The 15,626-nt window shown below is 37.7% G+C and overlaps 1 protein-coding gene across 1 annotated transcript in view; it reads right to left on the reverse strand.

Moving 5' to 3' along the window:
* The window catches only part of SPEF2 (sperm flagellar 2), a 156,662-nt gene that overhangs the window by 90,733 nt on the left and 50,303 nt on the right, over window positions 1-15,626 (reverse strand). Inside the window, 6 exon segments of the mRNA XM_021696168.2 lie at window positions 3,039-3,295; window positions 4,629-4,732; window positions 7,962-8,023; window positions 9,373-9,448; window positions 11,118-11,272; window positions 12,771-12,990. Of these exon segments, the coding sequence (XP_021551843.2) occupies window positions 3,039-3,295; window positions 4,629-4,732; window positions 7,962-8,023; window positions 9,373-9,448; window positions 11,118-11,272; window positions 12,771-12,990 (874 nt within the window).

Genomic DNA, 15,626 nt, shown 5'->3' on the forward strand with positions numbered 1-15,626 from the left:
TGGCGCAGTTCACTTCAGACCAAGAAATATGCAATGTTAGAAACATATGGTAAAAAGAAAAATCACATTGTGCTTTAATACTAATTTCTGAGGGTGGATAAATAAGATTAAGTGTATATGTGCATAAAATCTGACAAAGGAGAAGTTCACCCTGTAGTAGTGGAGAAAGGGAATTTTTAAGCCTAATTATAAGTCAAAGGTCAAGAATTAAGAAATTAAACAATTTAGATGTTAACATCAGCTTTGACAAATCTGCCAGAATCACTTGTCATGTAATTTGGATAGGGAATCGAAAGAACTCAAGGTGGATTGAGCTGGACTTCTTGAAAAATTGTTGCCAATTGATTTCCTCCTGTTTCTGAAACATACAACAGTAAGCTTCCTCCGGAGCCCGGAGAGGGTAGGCAAACCTTCTGAGGCCCTTGTAGGGTTATAATCAGCTTCCAGGAACCCTCTTCTCCACAGGTCTCTGTGTGCCCTTTGTAACAACTTGACATATCCATTTTCAAGTCAGATTGATCTTGAGTTCGGGGTCCGGTTCTATCACCAGTGGGCCATGGGTTGGCAGTGTTCTCAGCCAATTCTCAGCTATGTCCTGAACAGGAAGGGCAAGTTGGCTAGAGAAGCAGAATCATCACTGCAGTCAGCATGGCTCCTACTCCCTTGTATGGCTAGAAGTAAGTTCTCTCTTTTAAGATCTGGTAGACAGCATCCAGTTTACATTACTGGGCTCACCAGCTAAAGTAGTATCTAATGGTTTTGTCATTTCATTTAAGTAAACAGTAGACCTCAAAATTACACAAACTCAAAATAAGGATGAGTGTGACTTTGGACAAGTCAGGTGTTCATGCTTTGAATTCCCATCTATAAATAAAAGCACTGAAATAGATGATTCCCTAGGTCTCTCCTAGCTCTGAATTCATTGTATTAGTAACAATAGCAGTAATAAAAGAATGATAAGGATTGCCATTTGTTAAAGACTGATTTTTTAAAAAGGTAAAATCAAAACTCTCAAACAAAGGCAAAATGGCATTATTTAACTCTCCAGTTAATGAGGGACTGGTAAAATGTTACAACCAGTTCAAATGAGAACCTGAGTAACAGTCACATCTACAGTCAGGAATGCTAGAATAGATGTTAATAGTTGAAAAACTGGTCATTCTGTATAGAGCAATCTAATACTTGAAATCTCTTCAAAAGTTTAGAAATTAATATATATTGATTGAGTAAAAATTCATCTGCTTGTCTATGCACAAGAATCATTTGAATTGCCATTAGTTTCTTACAATTTACTGTTATAGTAAAGGTCAAAGCCAATGAAAGGCACAGACTTCTATAGATGCAGATAGTCCAACGTGTCAAAAAGACTATACTCAACATTCTACTGAAAGGATATCTAATAATCTCTTGCTCATTTCAAAGTCTTCCATAATTCTTCCTGATGTATTTGCTATCCTGTGCCAGATTCTATCCTAAGTGTTTTACATTAATCTCATTTAATATCTGTGATATTGTGATATAATAAGAAATACATACTTGGTCTTTTTCTCCGGCTCCTGACAAAGAGCTTATAATTTCCTGAGTGATAGGTGTGAGGAGCATTTTTTCTTATTCATAATAAGCCCCTTTCACCTTATCTGAGTTAATGCTAGTGGGATGACTCTTGGAAGATGAGACCTGGTTGCCAGAGGAACCAACCATGTGATTAGAAGGCTGGAACTTTCAGCCTTGACCCCAGACTTCTTGGGAGGGGTGAGGGGCTGAGGGCTGAGTTAATCACCAGTGGCCAATGATTTAATCAATCATGCTTTTTAGAACCTCCATAAAAGCTCTAAACCAAGGGCTTTAGAGAACTTCTGGGATGGTGAACACATCCATATGCCAGGAGGGTAGTGTAACCCAAACTCTACGGGGACCAAAGCTCCTAAGCTTGAGACTCTTCCAGACCCTAGCACTGTATTTTTCTTCATCTGGCTGTTCATTTGAATCCTTTAGGATATCCTTTATAACAAACCAGTAATAGTAAGTGTTCTTTCTATGAGTTCTATGAGACATTATAGAAAATTCAAACCTGAGGAAGGGTCATGGAAACCCCCAATTTGTAGCCAAGTCAGACAGAAATGTGGGTAATGTAGGAATCTACTACTTGAAACTGGCATCTAAAGTTGGGGGCAGTCTTGTGGGGCTGAGCCCTTAACCTATGGAGTCTGCCCTAACTCCCAGTAGTTAGTGCCAGAACTGAATTAAATTGTAGAACACCCAGTTGGTCTCTCCCAAGAACTGGAGAATTGGGTGGGGTAGGAAACACACACATTTGCTGTCAGAAGTGTTATGAGTAAAGAAAGTTCTACTTTAATACCTATAACAATACAATTATAGATTGTGAAACTCAAGTTTAGAATAACAAAGTATCTTTTCCAAGGTCAAATACCTCATAACTTGGAAAGACAAGGTTCAAGAAAATGTGCTTTTCTCATAAGTATTTAATTTGAGGAATAAAGTAATACTTTCATTTCAATGGCAAAAAGTACTTAAATAAACCATGAGTGTTGGAAGGACTATTCAACTCCACCACGTGAGGACTTCAGTCAACTGATACTTGTTCCTCTGACTTCACACACAATCTCAGGGAAGGATGTTACCAGATCCCTGCTTGCAGAAGAGATGTGATTTACGACCTTCATTATGGTGACCCACCACCATGTACTAGACAGCCCCAAGAAGCTCCTCCATGCATGCAAACTCAAAAAGGGGGCCCCTGTGCCAAGGGAGCTGCCAAGTTGAGGGAAGGGTTCAGTGAGATGCATGCAGTCAGCATAGAATTCTCTGCTAGTTCTCTGCCGTGCTGAACACCAACAGTTAAAGCAAGAGGCAAATGTGCTCTGCTAGATAATTCTTTGGAAATCTGAAATGGATTCCTTATTACCACTTCTAATTGTAAATGGGAGTATTCACTGATTCAGTCAAAGAAGGAATGAACAAAGAGCTTTGAATTATAAAAAAGAATATCAAAACAAAGGGAAAAGTGTCCAGCTTACTCATTGTGTCATTCATGCGATCCAGCAAGGAATTATCTGAAATATCTAATAACATGACAAAATCAAATGCAGAAGGCAGAGGAGGCACTTCTTTGGAGGTTGTAGGATCAATAGCCAACGTGGATATTTGTGCTCTCTTTTCCTCCAGTTCTAGAACCTCTCTGCTGCAGCCTGTGAGAGCTTCCTCCAAAAGCTTTGCTTGGTTTAACGTCATTGGAAAACCATCCAAGACCCATCCTTGATCCACAGGTATCTCACTAAGTCGAAAATGGACACACCATGAACATTTTGATAAATACAAGTGCTTTGGAAGTAACAATACAATGAATCTTGCCTTTACCTTTCCTTTAACTCCACAGTAAGCTCCTTCCACGCAAATGTTATTACTCTACAGCTAAAATTAGGCCTATTAATGTACCACAATCACTCCTTTGCTTCAAATCTTTCTGTAGGTCCCTGCTGCCCTCCAAATCTATTCCAGAGGCCATAACATGGTATTTAAAACTAACTGGCCACAACTTACTTCCCTATAATGTCTTGTCTTTCCCAGTCTCGAACTATTTACTTCAAACAAACTGATCTCCTCACTGTTAGGTGAGTATGTGCTGCATTTTCTAGCCTGTGTTCAGAGGCGGTTCCTCCTTTGAACCATTTCTCATCTACACATCGTGGGATAACATACCTCACAGGGCGGTTATAAGGAGAAACTGAAATGATTCATTTAAAAAACCCAGCACCAAGCTTAGCACACAGTAGATATTCACATTGCCAACCTGGGGAGTTCCTCTTATTCCCCCCAAACCAGCCTGGAGCCATAACTGCCTAATCTGAACTCCTCTGGCTCTCATTCACTTCGCTATAAAATTAATAATTATTGTATTTCTTGAACGAGAAAAATTCAAATGAGTCTTCCTTATCTCAATTAGATTATAAGTTGCTGGAGCGTTAGAAGCATCTCTTGGGGTTTTGCTTTCAGGGCAGCATCCTCCATAGAGAATAAGAGCTCCAAAATTATTATTTGAGGTCTTTAAATTGAAAAACAATATGAAAAGGGAAGAAACTTCAACTCGGCTCTTCTAAATCCCTAATTGTGTAAAATTGAGATTCTGATTTTTGGATTAAAAGTTATGACTTAATTTCTTTCTGTTAGAACTCATATTAAACAATAGAATCTCCTTCTCGCCTGTGTAACCTCTCCTTTCTCATTGCCTTCCTATCCAGCACTGACCAGCCTTTGGATTCCTCCTCCTGAAACATAAAACAAGGAAGGGCACTGGCCTGTGGCCACACAGTTAGGGTCTCTCTGCTCTATAACGTGTCCCTTGGCTTTTCCAAGAATCTAACTTTTCCCTGAATTCCCCGCAGGGAATAGAACCTGTCCTGTATTCACATCTGCATGAGTGAAGTCAAGGCTGGTAAAGTGGGGGAAGTGAAATATACGAATGTATATCACGAAACATATCTTCATCTTGCTGTATGTTTTCTTATGTAGACAAGTAGTATTTATTAGACGTTAAAAAACATTTCTATATAATTCTTTATATACTTCTATCTGATAAAGAATATATTAGTAGATTAAAAAATACATACTTAATAGCATTTACCAAGAGGTTAACTAGCAACATGTCAGAAATGCTCTTTCCTTTCTTCAGCAACTTTTCTGATTTTGCACCAAGCTGAGCACGCACAGTCAGCTGTGAAAATAAACAATGAATGGTAGAGTGCAGCTAATTTAAAAGTCAGAATCTGATACCTGGGGGGGGAAAATTAAATGGGCATGTTCTCTGGTGAAGACACTGATCATCTGGCGCAATTCTGGAGGCAGCCAAGCATTTAGGGGAAATGTGTATGCAGATTTTGAGGCTCCTCTGTTGTGGCTCTCTTCTTTCCAAGATCTTCCTCTCAATTTTCAGCTGCTCTGACATCCCCAACCTTCATTTCCTAATACTTTCAATCGAAGCTATTGAAGATTTCTGATTGAGTTCTAGTCACTCTCATGCTGCACAGACATGATGTGTCTCTGGGATAACCTGTACGAGCATGGCTCTTGCCCAGGTAAGTTCCCTTCATTCAATCATCCAGTTTCATACAATTTCTGCTGGTTGGTGCTGCTTGTCTGTCTGCTGCTTTGTTTTTTATGGTCTGCTTTTGGCCTTCAAATAATTCGCTTTTCTATCTTGCCCAGCATTTATGTTATCTGAAGAAAGGCTAGTCCAAGAAAGCTGCTCTATCGACAGGAAATTCCCTAGAGCTTATTCTTAAATCAGCCACCAGTGAGTATTTTGTAAGTTAAATGATATTAGATCTCTACTCAAAACCCTGTAATGTTTCCTTGTTTACTTTAAATGTCCTAATCATGCCTATAGGGCTGACCTGATCTTTCTCCCTTCCTGCTCATCTCTCTAACCTCATGCCTTACTATTATCCCACCTTGCTGGCCAGGCATCTTCCTGCCTCATGGCTGCCATTCAGCTATTCTTACTGCCTGAAATGCTGCCCCAGATGTACTTGGCAGGTTCTCTCAATCTTCTTTCAATCTGGTTAAACCTCTCTTTCTCAAGGAGGACTACTCCATTTAATACAGTAACCTTCCCTCTTTCCCCACCTCCTTGGCCTTAGCCTGTGCTTCTTGCCCCTTACTCCACTCTGCATTTTCTTTCCTCCTGGTTCATTACCATCTAATGGGTCATATAATTCATTGACTGTGTTTATGGTTTGTTATCTGTCTCTCTATATTAGAGTGTAAATTCCTTAAGGTCCAGCAATCCTGTCATTTCTGTTCACTGATATATTCCAAATAATTACAACAGTGCACACACACACAAAAAAAGTGTGCCCTTGAAGTGAATATGGAATTTGGAGGATTTGTAACTCAATAAAGACAAATATAAAAATACACTTAGTCTTTCTGTTAATTTATATTTCAAATATATGGAATAAAAATTATAAATTCCCCTTTATCACCATCTCTAAGCCCATTTCCCTCCCCATTGGCTATCATATTTATAGTTTGGTGTATATCCTTCCAAAACATTTTCTGTCTTTAAGTAGTTCTGAAATCTAAAATATTTGAAATCTAAAATTGTTTTCTAAGGGCACCTGCGTGGCTCAGTCAGTTAAGCATCTGACTCTTGATTTCAGCTCAGGTCATGATCTCAGGGTCGTAAGATTAAGCCCCGAGTTCAGGTCTCTGCTGGGCATGGAGGCTGCTTAAGATTCCCTCTCTCCCAACAGGAATGCTCTTACACTGTTGGTGGGAATGCAAACTGGTGCAGCCACTAGGAAAACAGTACGGAGGTTCCTCAGAAAGTTAAAAATAGAACTACCCTATGACCCAGCAATTACACTACTAGGTATTTATCCAAAGGATACAAACATAGTGATTCAAAGGGGCACATGCACCCCAATGTTAAGAGCAGCAATGTCCACAATAGCCAAGATATGGAAAGAAACCAGATGTCCATCAACAGATGAATGGATAAAGAAGATGTGGTATATAGAGGGTATTATGCTAAGTGAAATAAGTCAGCAAGAGAAAGACAAATACAACATGATTTCACTCATATGTGAAATTAAAGAAACAAAACAGATGAACATAGGGGAAAGGAAGGAAAAATAAAATAAGATGAGAACAGAGAGGGAGGCAAACCATAAAAGACTCCTAACTATAGGAAACAAACTGAGCGTTGCTGGAGAGGATTGGGTGGGGGGATGGGGTAACTGGATAATGGGCATTAAGGAGAGCACTTGATGGGACACCTGGGTGGCTCGGTTGGTTAAGCATCTGCCTTAGGCTCAGGTCATGATCCCAGGGTCCTGGGATTGAGTCCTGCATCAGGCTCCCTGCTCAGCGGGGAGCCTGCTTCTCCCTCTGCCTGCCACTCCCCCTCCTTATGTGCTCTCTCTCTCTCTCTGACAAATAAATAAATAAAATCTTTTTTTTTTTTTTTTAAATGAGGGCACTTGAAGTAATGAGCACTGGGTGCTGTATGCACCTGATGAATCACTAAATTCTACCTCTGAAACTAATAATACAGTATATGTTAATTAAATTGAATTTAAATTAAAAATTTTAAAAAAAGATGTTAGTAGAAAAAAAAATTCTCCTTCTCCTTCTCCCTCTGCCCCTGTCCCCCCTAAAAAATAAAAATTAAAAAAAATAATAAAATTTTTTCCAAGGCGAAATGCATAATAAAAGTAATTAAATGTAATAAAAATAAAGCAAATAAAATCTCACTTGATTAATCTGGACATTCTATTTGATGACAAAAAGATATCTCCACATACAGAAAAGCAATACTATATGAAGAAATGTTAGCTTCCATTAGAAGTAATAGTCAGTGAAATATAAATATTTCTTTCAGGGGTTACTACAAAATTCTGTAGAGTCACCACTAAGTCTAAGGAGAAATTCTGGAAAAAAAATTATTTAAAGGTAAAGAGAGTAGGAAAGGAAATAAAAGTAATAAATTAAGTGGTAAAAAAAAATACATAAATATAAACTTGACATAAGACTAAAATTTTAAAAAAGCACGTATATACCTTCTTACCTGGCAAAACTGAATAGCAATTTCCACCACTTTAGAGATAAAGAATTTAAAGAAAATTAAGTTCTGGCAAAACTGAATAGCAATTTCCACCACTTTAGAGATAAAGAGTTGATTTAGCTAATATTTTACCATCATATTTACTTTAAGTAGGCTCCAAGCCCAGCGTGGAGCCCAACGTGGGGCTTGAACTCATGACCCTGAGATCAAGACTTGGACATTTAACTGACTGAGCCACCCACGTGCCCCAACATCACATTTACTTTAAAACAAAGAGAGGCACATTGCTATTTCATTCCTTTTGAAGACATATCAAGAAACTATGAATCATGACCTATTTCAATATACTAGTAGCCAAAATCAGGTTAGTACTTACTTCAGAGAAACTATCACTTGATTTGACTTCTTCAACGTTTATAGTTTTATTTGTATCGGTACCTATTAACAGAAAAAGTAGTAAGAACAAACTCCAGTATTTACCACTAAAACCATATTAATATTTGATCACCTATGGCTTTGGACAGATGGGTTATTGGGTCCAGCCATGCCTGAGATGCTCAGAGGAAGGATCACCACAGCACAGCTTCACCTTTCTTCCACCACATTAAAATCCAGCCATTATGTGGCTTGGCATTTTCTACTTCCTTCATTCCATTATGGCTCACCGATAATAGTATCATTAGAAGTACTTAAATACAGTTTAGGTTTTCTTTTCAGAAAACTAGCCAAGTTTCTCAAGAAAATCTGTTGAAATGTTAATTCATTAATTTTTATTTTCCTAAATTATCAAGTTATAGGTAATAAACATGTGTAAAAGTAGAAAATTCTAGAAATCAAAAGGGTTGTTCGTTAAAATCTTCAGAAAAAAGCAAGTTTTCAGAGTCCATTTATAATTAACTGGACTTCTGTAATAAAATATGTCATACAATACTTAAAATAGTTTAGAAGTCAATTAAAATTATCTTGTATGAAACACATAACTAAAATAAGGGACAGATTATGCCCTTTTACAAGATGGAAAACTCAGCTGCTCTAGGAGACCCGCACGCTCACCACACTGTTCAGGGGTGATGGTGATAATGACGTTGGCACAGGGGGATCTGAACTTTATGCTGGAATATGAGGAAACTATTAAGTACGGCAAGCCTTCACTAGCATAGCTAGAAAAGACATTTAAGATTTAACATTGTTTTCCTTCACTGTTTCTAAAAAGCATCTGAAAGACTAGAATCCAGATCCCAAGTGAGATAACTTTTCATTAGCTTTGGAGGATTTGGTTCTATTTATGTGCCTTGCTCAAGGCTGGGAATAAACTTAACTTTATCTAGGGAACCACTCTTCAGGTGGGTGCAAGAGACCAGACCCTGCAGCCTCCCTCAACACAGTGAACAGCACAGCAGCACGCGGGGAGCCCCAACAGTACCACTCACCCACATCTGCACAGGCAAGAAGAAACAATAAAATACCGTCTCCCTGCAAAGCCAGGAAGAGGGAGGATTTCTCCTGACTGTTACCATAAGCACAACAAAACTGAGCAACTGCTTGAAGGAGTGTAGAAAGATTCCTTCTTAATATCCATCTCTTATCCCTAGCTGTAGACAAAGGTTAGGGACTTCTGTGTTTATCTTGCTCTCTCTGTTAAATGGCCAGGTAGACAACTATGTAAAACTCCCCCTTCTTTCCCTGAAAGCAAGTTTATGCTCACATACACCTGTACTAACTATTTATCTGTCCGCCTATCTAATGTAATGTAAATAATGGGTGATTTGTTTTGACATCTCACTTACTAAGTATAGTTTTATCTTCTGTTTCTGGCAATGCTTCCTCTGAAGGTGGATAAGGTGAAGACACATTCTGCAGATCCTTTGGGGAGAAAACACACACACACACACACATACAGGAATTGTAACATTGTTATATTTCAATAATATTTAACATTTTATTTCTACAAGTAAGGTTTACACTATCTTATCAATAACATTGGTATTAAGAAGAACTGAATGATTTCTGAAAACAAGTAAAATTTGATGACTATTCTTACAGAAATAGTAACCTATGGTGTACTCTGTCTTTCAAATGACCTTTAATTCTATGTAAAATACAGCAACTGCTATTTTTAAAATACAGTGAAACCTGAGAAAGAGGTAGATTTTATGGAAAACCATTTTAGAAAGAACAACCCTGGAGGTGTCAGTCATAGCCATAAGGGAATAAAGAAAAAACATGTACATGATCTATTATCCAATTGATTGAAATACAGAATGAGAGGCAGTCCACACTTCTCCCAGTTATTCTTTTTTTTTAAGATTTTATTTACTTATTGGACAAGGAGAGAGAAAGGGAGAGCCCACACAAGCAGGGGGAACAGCAGAGGGAGAGGGAGAAGCAGACTCTCCACTGAACAGGGAGCCCCATGTGGGGCTCAATCCCAGGACCCTGGGATCATGACCTGAGCTGAAGGAAGATGCTTAACCAACTGAGCGACTGAGCCACCCAGGTGCCCCTTCTCCCAGTTATTTTCATAATTTGTAGTTAAATGGTATTTATCTTACAGCCCATGCAAATGATCTGGATTAGATTCTCTGCTAATTTATTCAATTGCAGAGACAACATAAAGCAGGAGAAAGAATGCTGGATTTAGAATCTGGGTTTCCACTCAAAACACTCATCAACAAGCCTTCTGACCCCGAGCAAACCAATTCACACTTAGGACCTCTACTGTCTCCGTTTTAAAATGGTGCTGGACCGCATCATGATTCTCAAGGTGGGGCCACATTTTCATATTTTCTGCCTTAGGATCTTCATGCAATAATGTAGCAAGATGCAATATTGATGGGAATGTGACACAGGTAAACCACAAGGAAGACCTCTCCCTTCTCCACCACCCCTCTCCTCGCAGATCACATTCAGCCATCCAACTGTTTTTTTATATGGTCCCTGGGCATCCCTCTGCAGAATAGCACTGTGAGCCAGGGGACCAAGCTTGGCATCCCCCTCTGCCCCTTCTCTGCTCTGCTCCAGCATCTGCCTCAGCCACTGCCCAAAGCCGGCACTGGTCTTTAACTATGCAATGGATACTCTGCCATTGGCCACTGCCAGGGTCTCAGTGATGAAATACCACTCCAGGAGCTAATGACTTGGTGAAGTCCCCCCTCCAACACTCATACCCCACCCTCCTCCAATCCCTTGCAATTCAGCCCCTTCACCCCCTTACCAGTCCTACCAGCCTGTGGCTCTTTCTTTAGGAGACTGTCTCCAGCTGATGGTAACTGGGCACGAAGTGGGCCAACCACCCTGGATGACCCACCAGGCAAACTAGGGGACAGCAGGGAGGAATTTTCTTTCTTGTTATTATAAATACACACATAGTAACCTTGATTTTGCCCCTTGGTCCACAAAATCTAAAATATTTTCTCTCTGGGCCTTTACAGAAAACGTTGCTAACCTCTGGTCTAGAAGATCTCTTAGATTCTATTCAGCTTCAAATCTCTAGACTATGAGGAGCAGAAAAGAAAACTAAAGTCACACTTGCCTGGATTTCTTTGCTCTTCTCTTGCAGAACTGGTGGAGTCTTTTCTTCAGCTTCTTTCTCAATTGGTAGAGCCTCACTGATTTTTTCATTGTCATGAAATGCTTTGATAGCTTCTTGGACAAGAGTGTCAATAGAAAGTATCTGAATAGGAAAGTCTAAAGTGCAAAAGACAATTTTATTAATATCTTTTCATTTAGGAAATTGACATAATTATCCTTCTGTGCTGGCTTCATCCAATAACACTGTCTCTAGGGCCTCCTACAACTGTCTTTTGGATCAAGCCACTTATTTTTTTTTTATTGTAGTAAAATTCACATAACATAAATCTAACCATTTTAACCATTGTAAATGATACACCTCAGTGGTATTTACGTCATTCATGTTGTCCAACCATCAGCACTATCTTGTTCCAAAAAATTTTCATCACCAAAAGAGAAAACCCTGTACCCATTAAGCATTCACTCATTATCTCTCTATCCCTGTCCCTATAACCACTAAGTTGTCTTCTGTTTCTATGGATTTGCCTATTCTGGACATTTCATATAAATGGAATCATACAATATGTGGCCTTTCGTGTCTCATTTCTTTCATTCAGCATTGTGTTTTCAAGATTCATCCACGTTGCAGCTCATATCAGTACCTCACTCCTTTTTTATGGCTGAGTAATATTTCATTATATAGATTAATACCACTTTTATTATCCATTCATCAGATGACAGGCATTTAGATTTTGTCCCCACATTTTGGCTACTATTAATAGTGCTGCTATGAATATTCCTGCACAAGATTTCTTTTGAACACCTGTTTTCACTCCTTTGAGGGTATATATCCCCTAATGGAATTGTTGGGGCCATCTTTGTTTAATTTACTGAGGAACCACCAAACTGCTTTCCATAGTGGTGACACCATTTTACATTCCCACCAGCAACATATGTATGAGGGTTCCAACCAACACTTCCTCACCAACACTTGTTATTTTCCTTTTTTTTATTTACACCTATCTTAGTGGGTGTGGAGTGGTACCTCATTGTGCCTTTGTCAAGCTGCTTTTCAAGGAGGTCCTTTTAACATCTCAATAATGATCTACCCTTGTCTGTCTTGGAATAGTTTAAAATGGACCAGTCTCTACAAATTGTGTTTTCCGGTGAAAACAGTAAAAAATAAGTATAACTGAATAAAAACTAATTAAACAGATGGAAACCTGGGCTTCTAAGTGAATGAGCTTCAAAAGAAAAAGCCAAAGGTTCATAAAAAGACAGAACTCAATGGATGTGAAGAATTAATACGTTCATAATTTTAAGTGGATTTCTTTTGTATTTGTTATAAATTATTAATTTCCCCCTTCATTGGTAGGTAAATAAAATCTATGAGGAAAGTTTATAACTTGTTATTTCTCAAGACTATGCACACCATTATATAGCATATTCATATATCCAGGTTTGCTTGGGACAGTGCCAGTTTATGACTCTTAAATCCTAAAAGTGTCTGCCTTGGACAAGTAATTATATGATCACTGTATTATAAAATTTTTGATGACAGAGTTTCCCAATATATCAGTAGATTCTTATGTATGTTGTCTACAGACATAGTCATTTGCAACTACAGTCAATGCAAATAGAATCCAATAAGTGGAAAAAAAAGAAGAAATTCTACCTTTTTGTAGAGCCTTTAGAGCAGTGGTTTTTCCACTAAATGTTTTTCCCAGTAAGCACCCTTTAATAGCAAATGAAGGTAATTCTGATACTGTTGATTTGACTTGAGGAGGATGAGATTTTTCAACTAATCTGTGAATCACGTGACCCAATATGCTATTGTTGGAGGGTGGTAAATTTTCTACCATTTCTTCTGGTAAGGCCCACTCTCCAACCATGTTCTGCAAAATAACAATGAAACAAACAAAACAGAATATTCTTAAAAGTGGGAATTTAAGCATATAAAAATTTTTAATATTGAAAGTAAACTCAAATTATAGCAAACAAAAGTAATACTTTAAATAATTATGTTACATAAATGAGTAATAACATAAATAATATGTTCATATTAGAGAGCAGAAAAATGAGCTTCCTATGGAAAAGTAAAAATCCTTAACAGTTTATGAAAGTAGGCATACTGAGTTGAGACAAATTGTAACTCAGGTTGAGCATAAAGACACTTAAATTGAAGCTATCCTCAGTAAACAGATAAAAGAGAATAATAGTTTATCTGCTATCTTATGTAAACACTAAGCTTATTTTAAGATATTTTAATGTAAGAAAGATAAAAGAGAATATTCATGCCTGATATGATGCCCTCTACATCTATTACATTTGACTCCCAGTTTTTTCAGGTTTCTTGCTGAAATGATCAAGTAATTACAGGTTTACAAACAAATTACAGACCACATTCTCTGTAATAATCTAGAACTCAATTTTAAAAAGATATGAGAAATATAAATACTTAAAAATTATAAGCATTCTTGTAAAGTAATTCTTGGATTAAAGAAGAAGTTAAAAATATAAATGTACAAAAAGAACATTAAAACAATAGATTAAAAATATGGGATGGGATTCAACTGTACTCAGAGGAAAATTCATAGTCCCATAAAATGCCTGATCTAAAATAAAAAAGAAGGAAAACAAACTAAGCATTAAAATAGGAAAAAATAATTTTAAATAAATAAATGAGGAAGGAACTCATAAAAATGGAAATGTTTAGAGAGCAAAACTATCAAGTTACTTTTTATTGATAATATTTCTAGAACTTGTCCAGACTAATCACAATACAGAAATTGCTACTAGTTCTGAATAAAGGTGAAGAATAGCAAGTATCAATTTTGTAACATACTATGAAAGAAACAAGAGATTTTAAGGATACTTAAAAAATTTTTTTTTAATTTTATTATATTTAAATTCAGTTAATTAACATATAGTGCATCATTAGTTTCAGAGGTAGAGTTCAGTAATTCATCTGTTGCATATAACACCCAGTGCTCATCACATCCCACATGCCCTCCTTAATGCCCATCACCCAGTTACCCCCTCACCCACCACCCCTCCCACAACCCTCAGTTTGTTTCCTATAGTTAAGAGCCTCTCATGGTTTGTCTCCTTCTCTGACCCATCTTATTTTTTTCCCTCCCTTCCCATACGATCCTCTGTTTTGTTTCTTAATTTCCATATATGAGTGAAGTCATATGATAATTGTCTTTCTCTGATTGACTTATTTCACTTAGCATAATACCCTCTAGTTCCATCCATGTTGTTGCAAATCGCAAGATTTCATGTTTTGATGGCTAAGTAATATTCCATTGTATATATGTACCACATCTTCTTTATCCATTCATCTGTTGATGAACATCTGGGCTCTTTCCATAGTTTGGCTATTGTGGACACTGCTGCTATAAACATTAGGGTGCAGGTGCCCCTCTGGATCACTATATTTGTATCCTTTGGGTAAATAGCTAGTAGTGCAATTCCTGGGTTGTAGGGTAGTTCTATTTTTAACTTCTTGAGGAACCTCCATACTGTTTTCCAGAGTGGTTGCACCAGCTTGCATTCCCACCAACGTGTAAGAGGGTTCTCCTTTCTCTGTATCCTTGCCAACATTTGTTGTTTCCTGACTTGTTAATTTTAGCCATTCTGACTGGTGTGAGGTGGTATCTCATTGTGGTTTTGATTTGTATTTCCCTGATGTCAGGTGATGTGGAGCATTTTTTCATGTGTCTGTTGGCCATTTGTATGTCTTCTTTGGAGAAATGTCTGTTCATGTCTTCTGCCCATTTCTTGACTGGATAATTTGGTTTTGGGGTGTTGAATTTGGTAAGTTCTTTATAGATTTTGGATACTAGCCCTTTATCTGATATGTCAACTGCAAATATCTTCTCCCATTCTGTAGGTTGTCTTTTGGTTTTGTCAATTGTTTCCTTTGCTGTGCAAAAGCTTTTTATCTTGATGAAGTCCCAATAGTTCATTTTTGCTTTTGTTTCCCTTGCCTGTGGAAACTTGTCTAGCAAGAAGTTGCTGAGGCTGAGGTCAAAGAGGTTGCTGTCTATGTTCTCCTCCAGGATTTTGATGGATTTCTGTCTCACATTTAGGTCTTTCATCCATTTTGAGTTTATTTTTGTGTATGGTGTAAGAAAGTGGTCCAATTTCATTCTTCTACATGTGGCTGTCCAATTTTCCCAACACCATTTGATGAGGGGACTGTCTTTTTTTCATTGGATATTCTTTCCTGCTTTGTTGAAGATTAGTTGACCATAGAGTAGAGGAGGAGATATTTGAAAATGACATATCAGTCATATACAATATATATATGGAATATATACAATGGAATATTACTCAGCCATCAAAAAATGAAATCTTGCCATTTGCAACGACATGGATGGAACTAGAGTGTATTATGCTAAGTGAAATAAGTCAATCAGAGAAAGACAATTATCACACGGTTTCACTAATATGTGGAATATAAGAAGTAGCGCAGAGGATCACAGGGGAAGGGAGGGAAAATTGAATGGGAAGAAATCAGAAAGGG

The sequence above is a fragment of the Neomonachus schauinslandi genome, chromosome 7 (assembly GCF_002201575.2).
Source record: "Neomonachus schauinslandi chromosome 7, ASM220157v2, whole genome shotgun sequence".
Classification (NCBI taxonomy): domain Eukaryota; kingdom Metazoa; phylum Chordata; class Mammalia; order Carnivora; family Phocidae; genus Neomonachus; species Neomonachus schauinslandi.